The 13,843-nt window shown below is 43.3% G+C and overlaps 1 protein-coding gene across 1 annotated transcript; it reads right to left on the bottom strand.

The window, feature by feature from the left end:
* Positions 1 to 1,934: 1,934 nt before the first annotated feature.
* LOC145953422 (uncharacterized) lies at positions 1,935 to 3,653 on the bottom strand. Its single transcript, XM_083067375.1, has 3 exons — positions 3,554 to 3,653; positions 2,899 to 3,169; positions 1,935 to 2,445 (listed from the first exon to the last, which is right to left on the bottom strand). Exons 1-3 carry the CDS (start codon positions 3,651 to 3,653, stop codon positions 1,935 to 1,937), a joined length of 882 nt encoding a protein of 293 aa, XP_082923501.1.
* Between the last annotated feature and the right edge of the window lie 10,190 nt (positions 3,654 to 13,843).

Here is a 13,843-nt window from a genome sequence, read left to right on the forward strand (position 1 = left end):
TTGAAGCAAATCTTAATCTTCCCCTTTCAAGAATGATATGATGATGATGATCTTCTTTCAAAGTTTTTCATAAACGTTTCTCTTCTTGGATTCACAAAGAAAACTCTCCAAGATGTCACAAAGACTCCACAAAAATGTTTTTCTCAATTTGATTATTAGTTCTAACTCATGTCTGCAGTTTCTCAAAGTTCAAACTATTTATAAAAGTCTCAGACACAAATAATCGATTATTTTAAAGAATAATCGATTATTTTGTTCTTCAGGTTTTCTGGAAACCAACCAGGAACAATATAATCGATTATTTTGCTGGATAATCGATTATTCCAGAGAGTTGTTCCTAGGATAATCGATTATTTTGGCAGATAATCGATTATTGCAGTAAGGCATCCCATTTTTCCTATTGCTGGAATAATCGATTATATTTAACGATAATCGATTATTTTGAGTTAGTTTTTAAAACTTCGTTTTAAGCCTCAAAATAACTTTCTAATCATTTTAGCTCATCATCATACACTCTCTACTTAGCTCAGATAAAGAATTTACTTATGCACAAAGCATACTAAGCACACACAACATAAAAACTCATTCAAAACAAATTTATTTTCTAAACTCTATTACATAACATTTTCTTGACTTTCTCTGACTTTGTTTTTGTGCTTCCAAGTCGTTGTTGTACACACATGTTGTGATCATCAAAACTTTTTTAAGCTTCAAGCTCTCCTAAGCTCAACAATTCATAGACTGTGCCAGGCTCCACCAACCCACATCTCTTAAGCAACAATAGAGAGCACACTACAAATTCACTCCCGACGAAATTACTATTTTGCTCAGTGCTAAAACAACCTGAGAGCACCAGGTCTCTCTCACGCCTGACATCAATGAGTCACACCCAATGCTAAGGCCAAACAAAGACCATCCTAAGGTATTCACGCTCGACATGAAATGTTCCACACCTGGCGCAACTCCTTCTAGGCTCCACATTCATCAATATGAATGTGAGCCCGACACAAAGGGCTCAAGCCTGGAATGAAGGGCTCAAGCCTAGCGCCAATGTATTTTCCAAAAAATACAAAACAATCAAAACATTCCAAAAATTCACGATATGTCATACGATCATTCTTTTACTAATCCAATCGGTCAAAACATGTATTTTCACATGAAAATACAACATGCATCATCAATTTCACAAATCACATATAAACTCACAACATTCCAATTCCTATGAAGCCCTAACCCTTAGGGACATTTTAAAAGAATTCAATCTTCATCTAGATCATCAATTTTAACAAATAATACAAGAAACACAAACATAAATCAATACAAAACTTAATTGGATCATTAATTTCATCTAGAGAAAGGGAATAGAAAAATCCTAAGAATTTAGGGACTTCTCCCACTACCCATTCTCTTATAATTTCACATGTGAATCCCTCATTTTTCCCCTATACCTTGTTGTGTCAATAGGAACAATCTAATATGCAGTTTGAGATGATTATGAGCACTTCTCCTCAGAGCTTCTCCCCCTCTTTCTTTTCTCTCGTAACCCTTCAGAATACAAAATGAGGCAGATGTGTTAACTCTATCTGACCCCTTTCTTAAAAATTCATTGGGCTAGGTCAACCCTACCTGTTTCTCTTCCCGCATTAAAATAAATAAATAAATAAATAAATAATATAGAATATCTTCCCCCTATAAGGATAAAAAAAATTATGACTAAAAAAAGTAATATATAATAATATTATTATTTTAGAAAATAGGGTGTTACAATTCCCCCTCACCTTTTAAGAAATTTGTCCCTGAATTACCTAAATGAAAAGGTCCGAATATGACTCCTTCATCTTCTCCTCCAACTCCCAAGTAGCACTCTTAGGTGTCGTTCCTCCCCAAACTACCTTAACCAAAGGAATTTCTTTACCTCTGAGTTGTCTCACCATTCAATCCTTAACTCTCACCGAAATAGCTTCCAACGTTAGGTTCTCCTTAACCTTAAGATAATTCGACTCAATCACATGCGAATGATCATAAATGTATTTCCAAAGTTGAGAAACATGGAATACACTATGAAAATTTGACAAATTAGGAGGTAAAGCAACTTGGTAGGCAATGCTACCGACTCTTTTAAGGATTTGGAGAGGACAAATGAATTGAGACGTAATATTTCTTGACTTCAATGCCCTACCAATCCCAATCCGCGGAGTGACTTTCAAGAATACATGATCTCCCTCTTGGAATTCTATGTCATTTTTCCTTGTATCAGCATAACTCTTCTGTCTACTTTGGGCTATCTTCATCTTTTCTTGATTCACCTTAACCTTATATGTGGTATACTGTACTACCTCGGGTCCTAAGGTAATACCATCCCCCAGCTCATACCAACATAGAGGAGTCCTACACCTCCTACCATACAAGGCTTCATAGGGTGCCAAGCGTATACTAGAGTGATAACTATTGTTATAAGTAAACTTTATCAAAGGAAAAAAACTATCCCAACTACCCCCTTAGTCCAACACGCAAGCTCTAAGAAAATCCTCTAAGGATTAGATAGTCCACTTAGTCTAGCCATCAGTTTATAGGTGATAAGATGAACTACTAAGTCTAAGCCGGGTTCCCGAAGCTTGTTGTAGACTCTCCCAAAACCTAAAGCTAAATCTAGGATTTCTATCTAACACTATGATAGATGGTATCCCATGCAATCTCACAATCTCATCAATGTAAATCCTAGCAAGTCCTTCTAGGGAATACTTAATATTAATAGGCAAAACATGTGCATTTTTAGTCAACCTATCGACTATAACCTAGATAAAATCATGCTCCCTCACAGTCCTAGGCAAGGTAACTATAAAATCTATGGAAATACTATCCCACTTCCACTCAGGTTTACTCAAAGGCTGAAGTAACCTTGAAGGTTTCTGATGCTCTACCTTAGCCTTCTGAAAAACCATACAAGCATTAACAAACTTGGTTATGTCTTTCGTCATCCTAGGCCACCAAAACATCTTCTTAAGTTCTTGATACCTCTTAGTTGCTCCTGGGTGGAAACTAAGCTTACTTATATGGCCCTCCTTTATGATCAAGCGCCTAATCGTAAACTCACTAGGTACACACACTCGATCTCTAAATCTCATTACTCCATCTACACCCAAGGTAAACTCCCCTCCACTGTCTTGTCCTATAGCCTCACATTTCACCACCAAAAATGGATTGACCAATTGTGTTTCTCTAATCTCTTTCAGCAAACCACTAATTACTCAAGTCATACCTAACTTCACAATACTACGAGTAACCTCACAAGCCAAACTTAAATCCCTAAACTGAGCCAAAAGGTCCATCTCTCTAATCATAAAGGAAGACACATGAAGAGATTTCCTACTTAAGGCACTGGCCACCACATTGGCTTTACTTGGATGATAGCTAAGGTCAAAATCATAATCCTTAAGGAACTCTAACCATCTCCTCTGCCTCATATTCAACTCTTTCTGGTCTACCTCTCCTGTAAATACCTTGGCTCTAAGGAAAAGGAAGTCTGCTATGAAGATCGATCATAGCATCTTGCCTCCATGGCCCCTCTCCTTTCCATCATTCTCCCTCAAAGAATCAACAAACCCACTACTTCCAGAAGGGATACCACCAAATACTGATGAATACTCACTCATTTATCCTGGTGCACCGAACCTTGAGGGAAAAATGGAGTTGCTTCAATCCATCCATCTCACCACCAATAGGGATGTGACACCCTTACTACCCCAACATATATATTGTAATAATAAAAACTTATAAATAAAATTTTTAATTTCAGTAAAAGGGTTCACATGACAATCTTCAAAATTATCCTTCAATAACCACAATAACAAAAATGAAACGCAAGAGTTTTCAAATTATTTTCAAAAATAACATTTACAATAAAAACCTATGTTCTAAAAATCCTTTGCCCCGATGTAACAATATTAGAGCATCCCGATAATTCAACCGTTGGCATTCTAGATACCACTCGTAGCCAGATCTTCCTCACCTAAAATATCCACAAACCGCACGGTGAGAAAAGAAAACATCTATATATATGGCACATAAGAAAACACAACATATTATCTCATTATAATTTAATATTCATAAATATTTCAACATGTCGTATTTTAATCAATCATGCATTGTCATCACATCATAATTCTCAATCACACCAGCCACCACAAATCTTGCATTTCACACTATGCCAAGGTCACGCTACCCATTTAACAATCTCGGGTCGTGCTCACCCCTGATATAACACTGTGCCAAGGTCACGTTATCCCTATCCTAGGGTCGTGCTCACCCCTGACATGTTAACCAAGGTTACGATACCCACGTAACAATCCAGAGCCGTGCTCACTCCTGATATAACATTGTGCCAAGGTCACGTTACCCCTAACCTAAGGTCGTGCTCACCCTTGACATGTTAACCAAGGTCACGATACTCATGTAACAATCCCGGGCTGTGCTCACCCCTGGTCATAGGTGTGAAGAACCACAACCACATCTCATTCACATTCCATACAACATCTCATAGTTCAATTCCATACACATATCAGATAAGTCCAAAATAATGGGTTTCATACATATCAAGCAATTCACATTTAAATCATCAATTTTTATCAAATAATATAACAATGATATTCATAAATTAATATAATAATCAATAGAATTAGCAATTTAATATAATTGCAGTATAAATAGTAAAACCCCCAATTGTTCTAAAACCTAACTCACATACACCTTTCTACAATTTCGTTCTCTCTCCCAGATCATCATTCTTACAATTTAAATATATATTTTTAATCCTCAACACATACGGAATCTAATGGTATAATTAATTCCTCAAACAGAAATAATCTAATTTTTCCAAAACCTAACCTACAGGCACTTTTCTATAATTTCGTTATCTCTCCTAGAGCATCATTCTTACAAACAAATCATATATTTATTGTCCTAAATATATACAGAATCAAATAATGCCAATATTTCTTCAAACAGAAATAATTATAAAATTACTCATAATCCTAAGGGATTCTTCCTCTACCCAATTCCCTCATGTAACTCTATATATAAATAATTCCCTTTTCCCCCGTACCTGGATATGTAGAAGCTGAATCTAGATATGTAGAAGCTGAATCTACACCAGATCTGGTTGATCTCCCTCGCTGGGTTCCCCTCGGTCTGAAGCAGAAAGTAGAGGAAAGAAGAGAGAGAGCAGAAGAAAAGAAATTAGAAATGAGAGGTGTGCTTTTTGGGAGTGGCAAACAACTTTATTTACAGGCATTCTACGCCGGAACGGACTGTTTCAAATCCGGAACGGCCCGTTCTGGACCCTTAAACCATGGGTAAAAATCACATCCAGAACGACCCGTTCCCAAACCAGAACGGCCCATTCTGGTGTGCATTAATTACCCCCAACGGCCATAATTTTGGGAACGCCCCGTTCCAGGCTCGTTCCCATTTAGGGTTAATAGCATATTTAATAGTCCAGAACGGCCCGTTCAAACTTGAGAACGGCCCGTTCTGGGCTACTAAAACACACTTTCCCTGGTAGTTTGGAACGGCCCGTTCCAATTCCGGAACAGCCCGTTCCAATTCCGGAACAGCCCGTTCCAAGCTACTAAATCACCCCTATCACCTTTATAAATTTACCAAAATACCCTCAACTAAAATAAAATAAAATTGAAATAAGAAAAATAGGGTGTTACAATTCTCCCCTCTTTTAAGAAATTTCGTCCTCGAAATTACCTGAAGCAAATAAAAATGGATATGACGCTTTCATCTTCTCCTCTAGCTCCTAAGTAGCACTTTCAAGTGTAGCTCCTCCCCAAATAACTTTCACCAAAGGAATTTCCTTACCCCTAAGTTGTTTCACCATTCGATCCTCGACTCTCACCAGGGTAGCTTCCATAGTTAGGTTCTCCTTAACCTTAAGATGATCCGACTCAATCACATGCGAAGGATCATGGATGTATTTCCGAAGTTGGGAAATGTGGAAAACATCATGGAGATTTGACAGATTAGGAGGCAAAGCAATTTGGTAGGCAACATTACCGACTCTTTTTAGAATTTGAAAAGGACCAATAAATCAAGGAGTAAGTTTTCTAGATTTCAATGCCCTGCCAACCCCAGTCCACGGAGTGACTTTCAAAAACACATGGTCACCTTCTTGAAATTCTACGTCCTTCCTTCTCCTGTCAGCATAACTTTTCTGTCTACTCTGAGTTGTCCTCAACCTCTATTGTATCAATCTAACCTTATCAGTGGTTTGTTGCACAATCTCAGGTCCTAAGATAACATTATCACCAGACTCGCACCAACACAAAGGGGTCCTACATCTCCTACCATACAAGGCTTCATAAGGTGCCATACCTATACTAGAGTGGTAACTATTATTATAGGTAAACTCTATCAAAGGTAAAAGACTATCTCAACTACCCCCTTGGTCCAACACATAGGCTCTAAGCAAATCCTCTAAAGATTGAATAGTCCTCTCAATCTGACCATCAGTTTGAGGGTGGTAAGCTGAACTAAGTCTAAGTTGGGTCCCCAAAGCTCGTTGTAGGCTCTCCCAAAACCTAGAGGTGAATCTAGGGTCTCTGCCTGAAACTATGCTAGATGGTATCCCATGCAGTCTCACAATCTCATCAATATATAGTCCAACCAATCTCTCTAGAGAATACCTAATGTTAATAGGTAAGAAATGTGCACTCTTAGTCAACCTATCAACTATAACCCAAATGGAATCATGCCCTCTCCTAGTCCTAGGCAAAGCAACTACAAAATCCATTGAAATGCTATCCCACTTCCACTCGGGTATACTCAAAGGCTGAAGTAGTCCTGAAGGTTTCTGATGTTCTATCTTAGCCTTCTGACACACTAAACAGGCACTCACAAATTCAGCTATATCTTTCTTCATCCTAGGCCACCAAAATATCTTCCTAAGGTCTTGATACATCTTAGCTGCCCCTAGGTGAAAACTAAGCTTGCTCCTATGACCTTCCTCTAGGATCAAACGTCTAAGAGTAGGGTCACTAGGCACGCACACTCGGTCTTTAAATCTTAACACTCCATCTACACCCAAGGTAAATTCTCCTCCAACACCTTGTCCTATAGCATCACGTCTAGCCACTAGAAATGAATCCACTAACTGTGCTTCTCCAATTTCCCTCAATAATTCACTAGTCACCCGAGTCATACCTAATCTCACACTTCTAGGGGTCACCTCACAAGTCAAACTCAAGTCTCTAAATTGAGCCAAAAGGTCCATCTCCCTAATCATAAGAGAAGACAAATGCAAAGATTTCCTACTCAATGCATCAGCCACCACATTAGCTTTACCCGGATGATAACTAAGATCAAAATCATAGTCCTTAAGGAACTCTAACCATCTCCTTTGCCTCATATTTAATTCCATTTGGTGAAATAAATACCTAAGACTCTTTTGATCACTAAACACCTCAAATTTTGAACCATACAAATAATTTATCCAAATCTTAAGTGTGAATACCACAACTACTAATTCAAGATCATGGGTGGGGTAATTCTTCTCATGTATTTTCAATTGCCTAGATGCATAAGATACGACCTTTCCCTCTTGCATTAACACTCCACCCAAACCCATCTTAGAAGCGTCACAATAAACCACAAAAGTCTTACTAAGGTCAGGAAACACTAAAACAGGTGCACTAGTCAACTTCTCCTTAAGGGTTCGGAAACTATTCTCACATTTACTATCCCATACAAACACAACTTCTTTCCTAGTTAAACTTGTCAAGGGTAATGCTAACTTAGAGAATCCCTCTATGAATCTTCTATAGTATCCGACGAATCCAAGGAAGCTCCTAATCTCACTAATTGACTTAGGTGTCTCCCATTTAAGTACCGCCTCAACTTTAGATGGATCTACAGCTATACCCCCACTTGAAATCACATGTCCCAAGAAACTCACCTCCTCTAGCCAAAAGTCACACTTAGACAACTTGGCGTAAAGTTGTCTCTCCCTGAGAGTTTGAAGTACTACCTTTAAGTGTTCCTTATGCTCCTCTTTAGTCTTGGAATAAACTAGTATGTCATCTATGAAGACAACTACAAATTTATCCAAATACGGATTATTCTTACCGGAATCTGGTCGTAGTGGTGATCCGTCCAGTAAGATCGGTGAGCCTCCTTCGCTGATGTATTGGTGCTCCGAGATGGGGGAGGTACCTGCAAAAGAGACTCCGATGCTAAAGTTAGGGTTTGTATGAGTATAAGTCTCGTATAAATAATGCACGTACCTTAATGTGAATTAGGGTTGTTTTGGGCTCTAGGCCTGAGATAAGATATAATAAGATCAGATAATATATCTTGCCTAGGGTGAGATCCTTTGGGATCAGTTATGATTTACTTAGATGCCGGGCTGACGTCATGTAATGCGTGCCCGAGGTCATCCTGCGCCGTGGTGCCGAGCTCCGAGCTCGGTTTCACGGACCGGATAATACATTAGCCCCCCGAGCTCCGAAGACCGTGGTTCGAGGAGTTAAGATCGAGCTTGTTGGATCCTCTAAGTGTCGAGCGATGCGAAAGGGAAATGGGTTTCTAAGAAACCTTCTAATTTATTGTTTGAAGGTTCAGACTTGACCTTGCTAGGTAGGTATGATCTCAAGGTTCGGACTCGACCTTGGTTGGGAGGATGTAGTCTCAAGGTTCGGACTCGACCTTGGTTGGGAGAATGTAGTCTCAAGGTTCGGACTCGACCTTGGTTGGGAGATGTAGTCCTGAGGTTGAGTAGTAGGTTTGGTCTGGGGCGAGGGTCCCTGGTCTTAAACACCGAGCTGACAATACATATTACACGCCCGGGGTCACGTTGCACCGTGGTGCCGAGTTCCGAGCTGGGTTTCATAGGTCGGGCGGTGTAGGTGAGTCCGAGCTTCACTAGGGGGAATGACTTTTTGGGTACGCTGGCTTATTCATTGCGCCGCGTGTCGTTTCTCGTTTCAGTAACCGAGGCCTGTGTGTTGATGGGTGTGACGGTTATGCAATGATGGCTTTTTTTTGTCATAATGGGTCTCATTTATTGCGCGTTCGAGTGCGTCCCCTGGCTGACACGTGTTGTGGCCGTTTGAATTTGGGTAGAACCTTTTCTCTTTTCCGCGCCTCTTCTCTCTTCACTTTTCTCATTTCTTGTTTTTTCGTGCACGCTTTCTCTCAAACCTTCGTCGTCTTTCCGTCTTTGTTTTTTTCGTTTCCACCATCGTTCCCGATGACCCAGTTGTTGCTAGGGTAATTTTTCTGAGGAATAGTACCAGGTACTTCCTGCTCCTACCGTTCTTTCCTCGCCTTCTTCTCCAAGTTTTCGTGGGGTTTGTCTTGTTTCTTTTTCTCTTTTATGGCTGGGGAGAGTGGTGCTGGTTCTTCTGCGCCTGTCAAGGGGAAAGGCAGGGCGCGGGGTAAGGCGGTGGTCACCGGGAAGGCCGCCGCTGCGAAGGTTGATCCGCCCAAGGATCTGGTGCCAGGGGTTCCTGGCTATGACTGGGTCAGGCGCGACGTAGCTGGGGTTGAGAGTGTATTCCGCTCGCGTTCTGATGTTGACGCGGTTTGGGAGACGCGACAGGTTTGTGACCCCTCCGTTTCTTCAATGCTCCGGCTTGAACCTTGTCAGGCCGGAGAAGGTGTGTTTATGGGGAAGTCGACCGACTCTCCCCACTTCTATATGTTTTGGTGTTTCTTCAGGGACCTAGGTGTCCGTCTCCCTTTTACTCAGTTTGAGTGTGATTTCTTGAATCATATCAATGCGGCTCCTTGTCAGTTGCACCCCAATAGTTGGGGTTTTTTGCGGGCCTTCGAGGTCCTTTGTACAGTTTTAGGGATAGAGGTGTCTCTTCCCGTCTTTCTTCATTTTTATCAGCTGAAGCTGGGTGTCCCTGGTTACGGCATTTTGTCGTTGAATGGGGGTAAGGGTGGGGGTTTGTTCACCCTCTACTCCCAATCGTATAAAAACTTTAAGCAGGAGTTTTTTCGGGTCGCTTTAGTGGATGTCGATCCGATGGAGGATGGTGCATTCTACTTTGGCGGGTTGCCGAAGTTCCCATTTTATTGGTGCCCCAAACCGTCTAGGTTTCATGGGGTGGGCCAATTTGAGTTGACGGCTGCGGAGTTGGTAGCCATCAAGGACCTTGAGGCGCTTCCTCGGCCGCTGGATTGCAAGTTCATCTTGTCGCTCGAGAGGTCAGCGCACAGGGAGAGGGACCTAGAGAGTGAGTATTTTGTCTTCGATCGGCCGCTAGATTGCTTGCCTCTCCTTTTTCCTACAAGCTTCCCTCTTTTGTTTTGCAGGTCATATGGGAAAATTGTGGAAGGAGCTTAAGCACCGCTACAATGTTGCTGAGCTCGAAGTTCCCGATCTCCTAGAGGAGGAGGTTCCCTTTCCTAAGGCTAGTCAGAAGAGGAGGAGGGAGGAAAAAGAGGTCGTTGGGCCTTCCATTCCTCCGGGCGCCGAGGAGGTGACCTCCCGAACGGCCGATGTTAACGCGGCGGATTTCACCGAGAGTTCGCCGTCCCAAGTGGCTACTGAAGAGGTGGCTCGGGCTACTGAGCCCGCCGTGCAGGCTGCCGAGGTGATGATCTCGCTTTCCCAAATGTCTCTTTTTATCTCGACTAAATTAGGTTTGTTGAGGCTGGTCGGTTCCTTTTGTAGGTCGGGGTGGTTACTGCCGGAATAGGAGACCAGGCAGCTGAGCAGGCTGCTCAAGTTGCCGAGGTGGTGAGTCTCTTGTTCTTTGAGTTTTTCATGTGTCCTTTGTTGTGTTGGTTGGTCGTCTGACTTAGGGTGGTTTTTCACAGGCAGGAAATGTTGCCGAGGCGGCGACACAGGCTGCTGGGCGGGTTACCCAGGTTGCTGAGCCGGTTATCCCTGCTGTTGAGGTGAGTAGTGTTTGTATATTTTTCTTGGTGGTTCTCCCCTAGCCCTTCTGTTTATTTCTGACGTGTGACTGATTTTTGTAGGCGAGGTCGGAGGTCCCTGTGGTGGACTTTCAGGATGTTGAGCAGGGGATGCCGGCTTCTGCTGCGGCTTCGGTGCCTCCGGAGGGTTTGTCGCGGGGACCCCCTCGGACTAAGTACTTGGCCCATCGCTTCGGGAAAGGTCTTGACACCGTGCGGCTGGACCACGTGAGCGCCTCCGCGAACTTGAATTCTCTGTGGAGTGCGGGGGTGACCGCGGAGAAGTTCTTTCCTCAGGGTTCGCTGAGTTCCGAGGACCAGGGGTTGATTGATGAGGTCGGTCCCGCGGACAGTTTTAATGCTGCTCAAGTCATGCTGCAGAGGGTCATGGGAATAATGGGCCACTAGAAACCCAAATGGGGCCAGTAGCAGGAGGTTTTGGCTGGGCAGCAAGAAGAACTGGCCAAGTTGAGGGGGCGACTCCAACCTTGGAAAGAGGCCAACAAGATCCTAAGGGAGGAAAATAAAGCCCTTAGTGCTGTCCTTGGCGAGGCGAGGCGGCAGGAGGTCGAGCTTTGATCTGCCCGAGGTGACCTTGCGCGGGCGCAAAAGTCTCTTGAGATCGCGTTGCGATCTAATGAGGCTTATGCTTCTCAGGTGGGAGAGTTGCAGGAGCTTGCTGCCTTCTCCATAAAACGTGCTCGCTCCTTGGAGGACAAGGTGACGTCTTCCCGTGACGAAGTACAGGTGTTGGAGGATGCTGTGACCTCCCTCAAGGGGGAGTTGGCGGCGACTTCTGAGGAGCGCCTCCGCAGCGAGGTCATTCTGGGTGGCTACGAGGATGTGGTTGCTGCCTTGAAGACGGAGCTGACCGAGCTGGCCACGAGCAAGGCGGTCGTGGAGAGGAGGCTCGTCGAGGTTGAGCGCTCCGTCGTGGTTAAGCACAAGAGGGGCTTCCAAAAGGCTGCTCGTCAGGCGCGGCTTCTTGCTCCCGGATTCAACTTCTCTTCCATGCATGTGGAGAAAATCATCCGCTTTGGGAGGTTGGTTCGGGAGGATGACGCCGATGACAGCTCTAGTGGGGGTGCTTCAGTTTAGGCTGCCTCTGTAATGACCTGTTTAATTTTTGCTTGGGTTTATGTAATGAATTTTGGAACCTTATTTATATATGTGTACATATTTTGCTCTATCTCGTCCATTTTTGCGCTTAATTTTGGGGTGTTCGCCCTGTCTAAGGTACACGTTTGGTGCCTATTTGTATATTTTTGTATGTGGTGATACTTCTACCTTGAGTTGGTGAGGTCGGTGTTCGGGATCGAACTTGAATTCTCCAAATTTCGCGTGGGAGTTCGAACTTGACCCTAGACGGATGTCGAACTCGACCTTGGAGGGCCGTGTTGAGGTTCGCATTCGACCTCGGATTTTGACTAAGTAATCATTGTGTAGGTTCGCAGTTGACTCCATACAGGAGTCAAGGGTTGGATCCGACTTGAGGTTGGTCGTGTCGGGGTTTTGACCCCGATATTGAGAGTGGGGTCTCGGCCCTAGTGAATGGTTTGCACTCAACCTTGGGGCTGGATGTCGAGGTCCATTTTTGACCTCTGAACTTGTGTGTTACCTTAAGTAAATGCGCTGGAGTTCGTATGCAAGCTTGATCATGCTTTTGGTTCATGCCCGACCTTGCGTTTTAGGTTTGAGCGACTGGTTTTACTGTTTTTCCAATTTTGTCCTTAGGTTTGGGTGAAATGATCTCGTGAGGATCGTTTGCGATTCTGAGTAAGTCGTGTTATGGTTTGTATTTAACCTTACGGGTTTAACGAGGTTCAGGCTTGACCTCGGAAAGGTGTATAAGGTTCGTTTTCGACCTTACGAGTTTTGGGAGGTTCAGACTTGACCTCGGGTGAGCCTGTAAGGTTCGTATTTGACCTTACGAGTTTTGTGAGGTTCAGACTTGACCTCGGGTAAGCCTGTAAGGTTCGTATTCGACCTTACGAACTTTGCGAGGTTCAGACTTGACCTCGGATAAGCTTGTAAGGTTCGTATTCGACCTTACAAATTTTGCGAGGTTCAGACTTGACCTCGGATAAGCTTGTAAGGTTCGTATTCGACCTTACGAATTTTGCGAGGTTCAGACTTGAGCTCAGATAAGCTTGTAAGGTTCGTATTCGACCTTACAAATTTTGCGAGGTTCAGACTTGACCTCAGGTAAGCTTGTAAGGTTCGTATTCGACCTTACGAATTTTGCGAGGTTCAGACTTGACCTCGGGTCGGTTGAGCCTGTAAGGTTCGTATTCGACCTTACGAGTTTTGCGAGGTTCAGACTTGACCTCGGGTAAGCCTGTAAGGTTCGTATTCGACCTTACGAACTTTGCGAGGTTCAGACTTGACCTCGGATAAGCTTGTAAGGTTCGTATTCGACCTTACGAATTTTGCGAGGTTCAAACTTGACCTCGGATAAGCTTGTAAGGTTCGTATTCGACCTTACGAATTTTGCGAGGTTCAGACTTGACCTCGGGTAAGCTTGTAAGGTTCGTATTCGACCTTACGAATTTTGCGAGGTTCAGACTTGACCCCGGGAAGCCTGTAAGGTTCGTATTCGACCTTGCGTTGTAAGTGCAAGCCCTTAGGGTGCGTGGATTCGTTCATGCAAAAGCGATAGATGAGGTAATAAATTGTGCAAAACGCGTAATTTTATTGATAGTTTTTGTGTGCCTCGTTAAAAACCCTCTCAGTCGAGGACTAAGGCGGGAAAAGAGTGCACAGTGTGTTCGTACTGATAGTAAAAGGGGTGTTAAAAACTTAAGGGTCTATAGTGAGGGGGTTCCCCTTGCTTTGCTTGCTTGGTGCGGAGATCCTTAAGCTTTCGGCGTAGCATTGCCGAGCTGTCTTCTGGTTAGCCTTGACTGAGATGACC

The sequence above is a fragment of the Cajanus cajan genome, chromosome 11 (genome assembly GCF_000230855.2).
Source record: "Cajanus cajan strain Asha chromosome 11, NIPB_CcT2T_4, whole genome shotgun sequence".
Lineage (NCBI taxonomy): Eukaryota > Viridiplantae > Streptophyta > Magnoliopsida > Fabales > Fabaceae > Cajanus > Cajanus cajan.